The 13,694-nt window shown below is 46.3% G+C and overlaps 1 protein-coding gene across 1 annotated transcript; it reads left to right on the forward strand.

The window, feature by feature from the left end:
- Positions 1 to 1,066: 1,066 nt before the first annotated feature.
- Positions 1,067 to 13,348, forward strand: tbc1d16 (TBC1 domain family, member 16). Its single transcript, XM_067233477.1, has 12 exons — positions 1,067 to 1,241; positions 2,479 to 2,641; positions 3,516 to 3,824; positions 7,095 to 7,286; positions 7,506 to 7,653; positions 8,186 to 8,350; positions 8,907 to 9,055; positions 10,605 to 10,739; positions 11,345 to 11,531; positions 11,691 to 11,870; positions 12,123 to 12,269; positions 13,064 to 13,348. The coding sequence occupies exons 1-12, from the start codon at positions 1,067 to 1,069 to the stop codon at positions 13,346 to 13,348; spliced, it is 2,235 nt and encodes a 744-aa protein (XP_067089578.1).
- Positions 13,349 to 13,694: the final 346 nt, after the last annotated feature.

Below are 13,694 nucleotides of genomic sequence, written 5' to 3' on the forward strand. Positions count from 1 at the left end.
AAAGGTAAAGTAGCCTATGTGTAGGGGGATACACTTGGTCCAGACCTGGCAACATTTTACCCAGGAGGTAAAATGCTTTACTGGAGGAAGTGGCAGGTAGCTAAGTGAACCAGGGGAGGCAAACATTTCTGTATTCTACTCTGGAGGAAAAGGAGGAAGCATTCCACAGATTAAGGAGCTGTGAAAATGCAGTTGAGATCATACTTTACCTTTGAGACAACTTTGCTGCATGGTATAGGGTCAGACAGGACATATAGGTGCTCTACTTAGCAGCACAGCTCTATGAATAACTGGGTTATTTCTATCTGGCAGAACTGTGAGTATAGTTATTGTAAATGAACTATTAATGAACTTCTGTTATTTTGTGAATAGACTAAAATGGCTTTCAGTGGAGCCAGATTTTAAGCAACTCGAATCAAAAGATTGAGACGCTTATTAAAGAAACTACCAGGATATACAGTGTGTGTGTGTGTGTGTGTAATCATCCTTGCATGGATGCTGACATCTGTAAACTCCTGATAGCAGCTAGGGATTTCACACAAGTGTGTATGCGTGTGTACACAAACCTCCTGTTTATTCAAGGTGGGACACACGCTTGATTCCACACAGCTACAGTACCCAGGCCAGTTGAGTATGTTTGTATATCTGAAATGGTGGCCTTAGACACGGCATTGGAAAACACTAAATGCAGAAGAGTTACATTTCAGAGGGTCAGGTGAGGACACTGTGGTTTCTATTCAAGGTGCCATCTCAGAACTAACTGAATGGTTATGAGGATTAGCAATAAATAATTTTCCATTTGGATTGAGTCCTGTAAGAATGTATTGCCACACTACTTGCTTATCTTATCCTTCTCTGCCTCCTTATTTGTTCACTCACGGCATCTCCTTAAAAAAAAACTCTTCCTGTACTCTTCTTTCTCCATCCTCTCCTCCCTTCTTTCCCCATCTTCTCCTCACTAACCCTCTTGTCTTCCCTTAATGTCCCTCTTCTTCCCTCTCCCCTTAATGTCCCTCTCCACCTCTCCCTCTCAGAGGATGGGCTCAGGCTCCCCCTGCTGGAGGAGATGTCTCTGGGTCGGCTCCTGCGGCGTGCCTCCTCCAAGGCCTCCGACCTCCTGACCTACAACCCCGGGTCGGGGGGCTCGCGCAGCGGCCTGGACGGAGAGATCATCTTCTCCAAGAACAATGTGTGTGTGCATCCTGCTGACCCCCTACCAGGCCTGGCTGAGCACCACCCAGGTACCTGGACCTGACCCTAAGATGTGTGTGTGTGTTTGTGTGTGTCTTTTCAATGGGCTGTTTAATGGGACTGGGCTTTGCATCCATCTTGATATGCCAGCTGGTGTACTCTCTGTCTACATCTTGGTGAATAGCTTTTTTTTTAATCTCTCTTTATTATCCATCCTGAGGACATCATCCCTCTCTTTTTATGATCGCATGGTGTGACCGACCTCTCTTTTTTCTCTTTTAGCTCCGTCTCCAAGCATCCCTGTGCCTCTCCTACACATCCCTCTCTACCTCTCACTGTCATTCTGTTGCTCCTAGCTTGTGTTGTCTCAAAAACCGGTACTCCGGTACCAAGTTGGTACTCAAACCAAAAATACAGTATGATACCAAAATTTCTGAAGTTACAGTAGTTCAGAGTATCAGCATGGCGACAAGCAGCTAATGCTGCAGGGGCTCCACTAAAAGTTGTCAACAAGAAAAGTGGAAGAGCAAGGTATGGAAATACTTTGGGTGTGAGGCAGATAGACAACAACTGTCTGTTACTGTCAACAAATGAGTGTTGACCTATTTTTGAATAGTGAAATTTCACTGGTATTGGTACCGACAACTGAAATGTTGGTACCATAATAACACCAGTCCTAGCTATTCTTCTTCAACATCTTTCTCTTCTACCTTCTGCCTACCATGTCTTTTCATTCACTTCTCTACTTAATCATATGTCTCTTCCTCTTTTTTCACCTATCCGTCACCTGCTTTCCTCCATGTCGTTATGAATCTCCCACTCTGTCACAATTATGTCTTCTATCCTCCCTTTTTTAACCCCCTCCTCTATTTTGAGTGAGAGAGGAAGACCTTCTCTCAAACACCTTTAAAATGCCTCCACTCAACCTTTCTACAATGAAACCACTCTTCAAATGCCCTTTAAATGCTTGGATGATGTTTCACTGTTTCTTCTTTTTCTTCTTTCAATTTTACCTGATGTGTGCTATGTGGTACTGACATACAGTATACTGTACATAAGCTGTTATTCAAGGTTACATTAGTGTCTGTTCTTCTACCTCCTTTCTACAGTACGTACCTTCTAGTGTATACCACAGTTTTTGTAGGATGTCTTCAGGTGACATTAGTGTTTCTCTCTCTGTCAAGATCCAGTTACATATGTGTTTTATGTTATTGTGTTGTCAGGCCTTTTGAGATCTCAGGTTACATAGTGTGTGTGACGGTGTTCTTCTGTGTGCTCTCCTCTCAGGCTACTTGTGTGTTCACATGGAGAAGGACGAGAGCCTGGGCACCACTCTGATTCTCACCTGGGTGCCCAATTCCCGCATCCAGAGACAGGACGAGGAGGCCCTGCGCTACATCACCCCTGAGAGCTCGCCCGTCCGCAGGAACGCCCACCGACGCCCGCGCAGGTAGCCCTCTGGCTGGTTGCCCTCTGGCAGGTCTCCGGGTAGGGGGAAGTGGTTGGCTGTCACCACAGCAGATGAATCGGCGTCCGTAACCAAGAATTCCTGTGCTTCTTCTTACTTTTTATTTATTTCTACTGTCATGTAACTAATTTCATGTCACAACAGCAGTCAAGGAACGTGGCAGTCTGGGGTCTGTTAGCTCATGGTTCATGTGGAGGTTAGGTTGAATTGTTGAACTATTGAATTGATTCATTGCTTCCTAAAGAATGTCGCTGGGACCGTGGCGTGTCTTTGTAGGGTCTCAGGGGCCTATGGTGTGATATGTTTATTGCTTTGTTAGGATCTACCTCTCTCTCCAGTCTTTTGCTCCCTCTAGTGGCCTCTGGGGGGGGACACAGTGCCTCATCTATCTCAAATGGAGGGGCGTAATTATTATACATTAGACATGTCCCACCCTCTTAAAAAAACTGCTAATCTGGCTGCCACCCCAACTTTTGATGAACATTCTTATATTTAACGTCTGCATCCTCAGTTAATAAAAGCTCTCCCACCCACATTTGAAAACAACCCTGGTCAAATGTCACCAGGGTTTGTGTGAGGAACTGCAGCAATGTGAGGTTACTTTCTTGGACCAACAGTAAACAAGTAGGACTATCGACCCAAGCATTCATGCTTTAACAAATGCATGAATCAGGAGAGTTTCCGTCCTCTAAATGATATTCCATTGGTCGCAGCTGAGATGCTGTTCGGGTGCGACAGCCTGTCCTTAGCTCCTGGTTTGTTAATGCATGGTCTTTTTAAATTTGTATGAGATACAATGCAACAAATCAATTTTATTTTTTATTATTCCCATTAATGCCCACCCATCTATTAACAGGCCCCACTCTCGACCCCCACCTGCCCAAGAGGAGGAGGATGAGGACACGAGGACCACTGGTTCCCAGAGCTGCGAGAACCAGACCCTGGCCGGGGAGGCTGGCTCTGAGCTTGGCCCTCCCCAGCAACTGCAGCCCCAGCCTGGGGAGGAGGGAGACGAGGGCTCCTGTGAGCTATCTGCGGACGAGGTGAGCCGTGACAGCAACATGGGCTCTGACTCTGACACGTTCTCCTCGCCCTTCTGCCTGTCGCCAGTCAGCGAGGCCCTCTGCGAGAGCAGTAGCTCTGTCTTTCTGGATAACGAGAACAGGTGAGGTGTTTGTGTGCATGTGTGTTTGTGTGTGTGTTTTACAACTGCTTTCTCCAAGTTAAACTGAGGATACCACAATATTTGTTATGTTAATATGGATACAAGCTTTCCCATGGGATTGTAGCTGAGTTAAATAGAGATTAAATTACTGCAATTGTATATGTATATGCACAATCTTGAATAAGAAGTAAACAAACTGTTGTCAGTTTCCCAAACGACTAGTACCACCAGTTAAACTAGACTGTAGTTCTCCAGAAGTACCACAAGGGGGAGCTGAAAGAAAACAAATAAAGCTCTGTGATGTGGATGTTCACAAAAAAATTTAATGAAAGCATATATGAAACAGTAATTGGGTTAATGGTGAGTATATGAGTTGCGTATTATCGCAGTGTGTCCAATGAATGAAGTTGTTAATGGTCCTATCAAGTATATCATGGACAAATGGGAATTTAACCCACAACTTGGGTGTTGCAAAACACTATACTCCAATAACTAAACCATCTGGACAACTATCAAGTTTGTCCTCAGGCCTAGTGGCCATTTTTCTTTTATGATTCCCTCAGAGGACGATTTACAGAGTTATTTGGCCAGAAGCGCAGCACAAAATTGCGTGCTTGTGTGTGTTTAAGTGCAGCACAAGTATGTGACTTGGCAGCTGTCTCTTGCACTGCCTCTAACCTTTACTTTATCCCTCTACTACTCAATCCCTTTCTCATTATTGTTCTCAACCCACTCTCTAGATTCACTCCCCCCACCGCTCTCTCTCTCTCTCTCTCTCTCTCTCTCTCTCTCTCTCTCTCTCTCGCTCTTTTTCTCTCTCACTCTCTCGCTCGCTCTCTTCCTCTCACAATATCTCACACACACTTTCCCCTCTTGTCTCTTTCGCCCTCTCTCTCTCACTCGTTTTATCTCTCACACTTCATATTCTGCCTCCACCTGATGATGGTGCACACTATGAGGCCAGTTTGTTTCATTGCTGCTTGGAAGCACAGTGAAAGGTGCCATTATGTCTCTAATGGTCTTGTGGCAAAAATGGAATGTGGTCCACAATTTCTCTTCCTGTCTGTCCTTCCTGCTGGGCCTGGAAGAATAATTGTAAACCTTTCTCTCAATCACGCCATTTCACTGTTCGCTCTTGTCTTCCTCCTACATCCCACCCTTTACTTGTGTCTCCTCTTTCTTCTCGTCCCCTTTCTCTCCAGATCCCAGTCCCTCCCTCCCTCCCTCCCTCCCTCCCTCCCTCCCTCCCTCCCTCCCTCCCTCCCTCCCTCCCTCCCTCCCTCCCTCCCTCCCTCCCTCCCTCCCTCCCTCCCTCCCTCCCTCCCTCCCTCCCTCCCTCCCTCCCTCCCTCCCTCCCTCCCTCCCTCCCTCCCAGGGTTGGTGTTAACAGCTCTTTGATTCCTCCTGCTCCTTGGTTGTAGCACTGGGCTGAATGTCAGCTCCCAGGATTAAAGGAATGAAGAGGGCTGCAGCAGCCAAGCCCTCTGGAACTTTCTCCCAGCTTTAATTGACTCTGTTAAGGGGCCTGGAACTGGAAACATGTCACTTGGAATCATTCAAAGAGAAAGAATATGTGTGTGTTTGAGAGAGTACTGTAAAAGAAAGAATGAAAGAAAGCAGAGCTTTGTGTGTGTGTGTGTGAGAGAGAGAGAGAGAGAGAGAGAGAGAGAGAGAGAGAGAGAGGGTGAGAAAGAAAAAGAGAGAGGGGGGGGGTAGAGAAAGAGAGAGAAGAGTAAAAATGAAGTGTGTGGCTTGAATGCAATTAGCCTTTCACCCTTTGAAAATGGTTCTGCAACGTATTTCAGACGTTTTGCGACTGCAGTACATTAAGTATGCAAACTGGTGAATCCCAAACCATACCCACTATTGTTGTCAGAACCTCTTCTCCCACTTCTCCACAAGATTGAGGCTAGGGGGATTGGGGATGTCTGGAGGCTGGAAGCCCCAGACATCCCCAATTTTTTTGCTGTGGTTTTCAGGGTGAAACCACAGCCTTCTCCCCAGGATAGATGTCTCTGATATTGGGAGCGGAACATGCATGGGCAGCCTGATGTCACTCGGTCCCCATACGAGGGGATGTATCACAAGATGGTGTTTTCGTAAATGTTTCTGTGGACTTTGGAATAGCATACAGCAGACTCCATTTTAGGGAACTTTTTTATTATGGCACAGCTGGTTCTTTATGCCACTGAAAAAGAAACTTTACAGGCCCTGTGTTAAACATGTTATGGCTGCTCTTTGCATTGTGGGGCTTGGTAATTGAATTAGTGAAACCACATAGCGTTTAAATGATCAGTAATGGTCAGTAAATAATTGATTTATAATAATAACTAAATACCTGAGGAAGCTCTCTTCTCTGACTGGGCTAGCTTTCCTGAGTTTTAACCAGGCTATGATACGTCACTTGATCTAGCTCCTGAGTTGGCTTTCAGTATCCTCTTCCACATAGACCTCTTTGTGGTGTGATGCATTGAATGTGGACGGTAAATAAGCAGACCCAGAGGATATCCTGAAGTCTCCATCAATCAGGGTTATTATTCTCCAATACATTACAAAGGTAAATGATAAGGTCAGAAATAATTGATTTAGTGTGAAATTGATCTGGTCTGTCTCTTTCTCATGGGGCCCATATTCTATGTGTTTTCATCATATAGTTCAGAGCATTGAAAACTAGTCGTGGTAAGGATTAACAATGTCATTTTGCAGTCTTTGATACAGCTGCTTTTGCGGGTTGTTTATGACTTCCTATCCAAGAGCTCTGGATAAGAGCGTCTGCTAAAATGACTAAATGTAAAGAGCGTATTTCTCTGTCACAGAGTTTCTCAGAGCTAGCTGCAGTCGTGTCTGGGGGTGTGTTGTGGTCGTTAGCTATGGTTGATGGAATCCCTCACCCATTTTGTGTGTATGTGTATGTGCCCTGCTGCATTAGAGGACTGAGCTCAGGTTTCAGTACTGGGAAAACATGTTTTCCGTGGGTGAACAACAGTAGAAATTGGGCAGCAGACAGCGTGATTTGTGTGTGCGTGTCTCCGTCTGTCATAATATCCTACATGCATTCCTTCCATTCTCTATCCCCTGTTCCAAGACGTCTGGGTGCACCGCAGGAGTGTAAGGTTTCAACTAAAAACTGATCCTATGTCTGATTTGTGTTTTATCCAACAGGTGTAAAGAAGTTATGAATGGCAATCTTCCAAAACAGTAGGTAGATCTGTTTTGGAAGTTAAACTTCAAACTCCATTCATCTCAAATCTCTTTACCCTGTTTTCCCAGGGAGCTCGGTGACGAGTCTATGACGCACTCTGCCAGCTCCGCCTCCAGCCTGGATAGCCATGCCCCCTCTGAGAGCGGCCAGTCACAGGGTGTGCGGTGGGAGGAGCAGCAGAAGGTGCTGGCGTTGGAGCAGCTGTGCGGGGTGTTCAGGGTGGACCTGGGCCACATGAGGTCACTACGCCTTTTCTTCAGGTCAGAGAGGGGTCATGCAGGAATCATGTTGTTTTAGTATTCCATGACTTCACATTCATATTGGAGGGTGAGAACCACAAGTTACACTTTGAACCAAACAACCTCCTTATCACAAACATAGTGGTAGACCTATACCAACCAGGAAGTTTTAGTATCTCCTAATGCCTTAGCATAATTTTTTATCAATTACAAATATCTGACCATCAATCTTGGTTGCAGTGACGAGGCATGCACCAGTGGTCAGCTGGTGATTGCTAGCAGAGAAAGCCAGTACAAGATCCTCCACTTCCACCACGCTGGCCTAGACAAGCTTGCGGAGGTCTTCCAGCAGTGGAAATGCTGCAGAGAGACCCAGCTCAAAGACCAGGTGGGACTCACACCAGTCCAGAACATTCCCCAGGCCGGAACGACCTAGCCCATATTGGCTAGTAAGTCCAAAGAGACTTACCTGTTTATATGTCAATATAACCAACCAGAGTCAGGTGGCTGAGCGGTGAGGGAATCAGACTAGTAATCCGAAGGTTGCTAGTTCGATTCCCGGTCATGCCAACTGACGTTGTGTCCTTGGGCAAGGCACTTCACCCTACTTGCCTCGGGGGAATGTCCCTGTACTTACTGTAAGTTGCTCTGGATAAGAGCGTCTGCTAAATGACTAAATGTAAATGTAACCAATAAAACCAGAATAAGCCTCAAACATGCATGTCTTCAACTACTGCAAATGGCCAAATGACATATATAGGGTCATTAACATTGCCATAATCAACCTCAAACATGCATTTCCTCTACTACAACAAATGCCAGCTGGATATCTCAGAGATGGGACTGAGGACTCTCCCAAGATAATCTCAGTGGGTCAGATCTATGAGTATGTCAGACGCATCATCTCTCTTTCCTCCCAGGTGGCAGATGAAAAGTCGTGCATGCAGTTCTCCATCCGGAGGCTCACCTTGCCCTCGGCAGAGACCCACCCTGAAGAGAGGCTGTACCGTAGGCTCGACGTCACCACCTGGCTCCGGCACCTCAACCACAACGGGCAGGTGGAGGAGGAGTACAAGCTGCGCAAGGTGTGTGTATGCGGGGGGGGGTGTAAATTGGTCAAAAGTCTTTATATCTACTTTATACACACATACGTTTTTATAAATGAGCCAAAGTACTTTTTTCCCCCACTATCAGACATGCTGTCTTAGGGTGTTTGTTTTAAACTGAGGGTTCTGGTCACAATAAATGGAAATACTAGTGAGTCAGTGGAACAGTAATGACTCACTAATCTTTTATCACACTATTTAAATGACTTGCCAGCAGTAAGATCAAACTCCAGTTGAGATGGAGACACAGTGAGCAAGCCCAGGGGAAGCAGCTTCTGACTGGACATGAACGCCGCACATGCTCACACTGCTCACAGCTTCAGTTTCACATTGACACACATCTCCGGCACCCTTATACAATGTGTGGCTAGCAGGCAGTGCACGGTGCGGTTTCTAATTAAGCATGGCCATAAAATAATCTGGATAGTAAAAGCATTTGTTGACTGTAGAGTAGCCTGTTAGCCGTTAGCAATACCCAAGCTTACAGTACTCTGTGTGACCCCCCCACCCCTCCCCTCCCCACCTCACCCACCAGGCTATCTTCTTTGGGGGAATCGACCCATCCATCCGGGGGGAGGTGTGGCCCTTCCTACTCCAGTACTACAGCTGTGACTCCACCTCCCAGGAAAGGGAGGCCTGGAGGCTGCAGAAACGCTCCAACTACCATGACATCCAGCAGAGGAGGTGGGTCTGGACAGGACCCTGTGTGTGTGTGTGCGTGTGCATGTGCGTTAACCAGGGCTCCAAGCATCTCCAAGCTACATGGACACACACATGCGCACACACATACACAGGTACCTCTTGTGGGTTCACGTTGCAGCTATAGAGCAATCCGTAGGTACAATTACATAAATGTTAGGGGAACGTGTGAATCCAAGGGCCCATTACGAGAGAGGATGTCAATGCTGATCAAATCTTATCCTTGTGTCAAACACAATAGAGGGAGAGCAGTGCTCCATGTGCTTGTGTAAAACACACGCACGGACACACACCTGTTACCTTCTTTCACTAAAAGTGTGTGCGCTTGTGTGTGTGTACTACCAAGCACATTTTGCTGGTGTGTGAGTGAATGAATATAGTCATTGGAAAGATTTAACCAGTATGGCACATTAACCTTTAGAATACGCTGGAAAGCCAGTTAATTAGGAGCTCAATGCCTCCTGTGATGTGGTCTATTATTGGAACACTTGACTCTCGTAGCTACGGCAGATCATTATGGGATGGGGCTGGGTCTCAATAGGCAGGATCCTCTCTGCCACCACACTGAGTCAAGACAATGGGAAAGAAATGAAAGCAACTTGTAGATTGTTGAGATGCACCCGTTTTTCCCCGCCTATTTCCACTGTGATACAAGAGGTGGCGCTATTTTTCACAATCCATGAAAATGATTAGAGATCAGCTGCATGGTTGAACAAGTCAATACCTTGTTAATTTTCGTCAAACCATTTTTATTTGTTTTGTTTCAGGTCAGGCTCTAGATATGATATAGTCTGTGAATAGTGACTGTTTTACTGATATTGGAAATAAGAAAGCAAAAAGCGATGGTATAAAGAGGTTCAGGCAGTAAGCTTCAGGACTACAGGAGAGGAAGGAAGCAAGGGATGATGGAGGAAAGAGGGAGAGAAATAGTGAAATGGAGAAAAGGAATGAAAAGTAGAGCATATTTAAGGGTGTAGCTATGAGAAAGATGGAAAGAGAAAAACAGAATGAGTTGGAAAGAGAAGAGATGAAGGGGGGATGATTAGAAAGAGAGGGAGAGGAAACGCCCTACAGAGACTAGTAGACAGCCAGCCATGCCCACAGAAGTAAACAGTTGCGTGTAGTTGCATCAGGTTGTGGTGTTATTGTTCCTGACGGGGCCTGCATGGAAAACAAACAGTGTTAATTAAATCCCCTCTGCTCGTTAAGGCTGCACACAGCTCCCCACTAACACACAAGTGCGCGTGTGTTTGAGATGTGTGTATGATCAGGTGTGCGTGTTTGAGGTGTGCATATGTTAAGCTGTGTGTCTGTGTTTGCTGGAGGTGTGCGCTTGTATGTTTCAGAGTTAAGTAATAATAAATTTCTGGTGTTCCTTTTAAACCTCCTTATTTACTCCTTAGTTTTGGCTCAATTTAAATCAGAAAGTTGTATTGTAATACACAGATTGTTTTCCAAACCGTTTGAAGAAAGTAGGACTAAAGCCCAGCAACATAATTTGACCTTTGTTTTCAACCCCCATGTTGGTCTCCAGGTTGTCTATGAGCCCAGAGGAGCACAGTGACTTCTGGAGGAAGGTCCAGTTCACAGTTGACAAAGACGTAGTGAGGACCGATCGTAGCAACCTCTTCTTCAGGGGAGAGAACAACCCCAACGTGGAAAGCATGAGGTCAGGACAACACTCCTCTCCTTTCTCTCTCCTTTTCTTTTCTTCACATTACTGTCCTTCTCTGACCTCTCTCTTTTTCTTCTCTGCCCACTTCCTCATCCTTTATCTCCATCCCTATTTCACCATCTGTCCTCCCTCCCTTTCTTTCCCTCAACACACCCTTATCATAACCATACCATAGCTCACTGCACAGACACAAACTCGTTCACTCTTATTTTTTCTTCCAAATTTCGAGCCCTCTGGGAGCAGCAAATGAGTTTCATGCTTTATTGACTCTAGCAAAGCTGTTTGAGCACTTCTGATGCATGCTCATAGCTAATAGCTTTCTAAATGAGTTGCTGGAGGATTTAAAGAACATGCTATTAGTTAAGTATTAACCATCGGCACTAGCGTGCAGCATTTTTTTCAGGTGTATATTGAGGCCATAGTGTTTCAGTGTCACCATGAAGACATTTATTTGCATTTTTTAAACGTAAGAGATGCTCATAGTACATTCTGCAGCTTCTCTGGAACAGATTTAAACCCACAGTGGCCACATGGCAGTGACTATGAGTGAGGTTCTATGTAGAGTGAGTGAGTGAGTGGTCCCCTGGGTGCTCCCCCAGGCGTATCCTGCTGAACTACGCGGTGCTGAACCCAGACATGGGCTACTGTCAGGGCATGTCCGACCTGGTGGCCCCCCTGCTGACGGAGGTCCAGGATGAGAGCGACACCTTCTGGTGTTTCGTGGGCTTGATGGAGAACACCATCTTCATCAGTTCACCCCGTGACGAGGACATGGAGAGGCAGCTGGTGAGAGGGAGGGAGGGACGGAGGGAGAGGGAGGCAGAAAGGGAGGGAGAAAGGGAGGGAGAGAGGGAGGGAGAAAGGGAGGGAGGGAGAGAGGGAGAAAGGGAAAGAGGGTGGGAGCGAGACCTCTCTCTGCGTCTTAATCTTCTCCCATCCCCCCAGATGTACCTGAGGGAGCTCCTGCGTGTGATGCTGCCCAGGTTCCACCAGCACCTGACCAGGTTAGGGGAGGATGGCCTGCAGCTGCTCTTCTGCCACCGCTGGATCCTGCTCTGCTTCAAACGAGAGTTCCCCGACACCGAGGCCCTGCACATGTGGGAGGCCTGCTGGGCTCACTACCAGGTGCGACACACACTCACACACCACTAGCAGGTATGCCATGAGGTCACACACCACTACCAGGTACAACACACCCCACTACCAGGTACGCCATAAACTCTAGACTCACTCCAAGCTGGGTAAAACAGCTGAAAACAGCTTTCATATTATGGAAAGTTGTTTCCATAATATGAAAGGTTCTACTCAAAGGGCAGATTTACATTGACGATGAAAGTAATATTTCAGGATGATGCTCCCTCCCTCTCACCCACACAGACAGACTACTTTCACCTGTTCCTCTGCGTGGCCATCATTGTGCTGTACGGGGAGGACGTGACTGAACAGCAGCTAGCTACAGACCAAATGCTGCTGCACTTCAGCAACTTGTCCATGCACATGAACGGGGACCTGGTGCTGCGCAAGGTTAGCATGTTACCATGACGTCATGCCACATTATTGTGGATGTGTATTCATTGATTGGAAAAAGTCTACATCGTTTACTCACTTTAATGTCCTGTCTTATGTCTTTTTATTTTATATTCTACACATAAAAACTTGAACAACATCTGGGCTGATTTAACACCCATTTCAAGAAAATCTAGTATGGCGTGTTCTCGTGTCTTACTACTATGCTACAGTCAGATTCAATAGACAGTGTACTTTCACTTTGCTGCCCAGCCCCTCTGAGGCCTTGAGATACTTAATGGTATCCTGTCATCCCCAGGATTTATGAGTCGCTGCATTGGTAGTGTGCCTGTGTCTCCTCTTCATGTTTATGGATGGTGCATTACTGCAGCTAGCCAGGGCTGCGGCCACTAACAGAGCTGGGTGGGCCCACTTTAGTATGCAGGTGCTCCACTAGCAGAGACTTTGGCAGAACCACTGTGTGAATGGATACCGCCCAAACCATTTGAAGTGAAAGCTTTACACTTGAAATTGATAATGGCCTCAGCGACTATTGGTTTACCCAAATGCTATTTAAATATGCAAGTGATATGGTAAGCTGTTTTGCATGGACAACGTAAGCTGAGTTTATTTTTTATTTTTTTATTTTTTTATAACTGACGATTGATATCTGTTCGATTTTTCTCCTCATTCCATCCGCCATTTATTTAATCCAATGCTTTTTCTTTCTTTTGTACTCTTTCTGTCTCTTCATTTTGCTTTTGTACTCTCTGAATTTTTTTCTCACACATTTCTTCCCTCTCTCTCCTCAGGCCCGCAGTCTGCTTTACCAGTTCCGTCTTCTACCCAGAATCCCTTGCAGCCTCCATGACCTGTGTAAGCTGTGCGGTCCAGGGATGTGGGACAGTCGCTACGTTCCTTCCGTGGAATGTTCTGGTGAGCATCCAGACTCCCAGAGCTGCCCCTATGGAGGCACCTCTACCCCCCAGCCCTCCCCGTCCCCCACTCCCTCACCCAACCCCACCCCCACCCTGCCCCTTGAAGGTAAGAGGGGCTCCAAGACCCGTGACATCTTCACCTTCCGCAAGCAATCTTGAGGGTCTCAGAGTCGACCAGCGCTATAATATGATGAGCCCATCTGGAGTTGCAATACTGCTGTTCCACCACTAGGACTCCTGACATATCAGCTCTCCCCTGACCCTCCTATAAATGCAACCTCCAAGCTAGTAAGGAACTGTCACTTCTGTTTGCTGTGACATTGAACACTGCCTTTCTATGAATGTATCACTAACATTCAGTACCACTGTCACAAATGGCACTACAGTCCATTAAGAAATGTTGTCTATTTTGCTGTTGGAGGAGAATGGACAATCTAGTGTTTGTCTGTCACAGTTTCAGAGTTCACTTTTAAGTCTGAATGGTTGTGGCCCAGTGGTGTCACTG

The sequence above is a fragment of the Osmerus mordax genome, chromosome 3 (genome assembly GCF_038355195.1).
Source record: "Osmerus mordax isolate fOsmMor3 chromosome 3, fOsmMor3.pri, whole genome shotgun sequence".
In the NCBI taxonomy this organism is placed as follows: Eukaryota; Metazoa; Chordata; class Actinopteri; order Osmeriformes; family Osmeridae; genus Osmerus; species Osmerus mordax.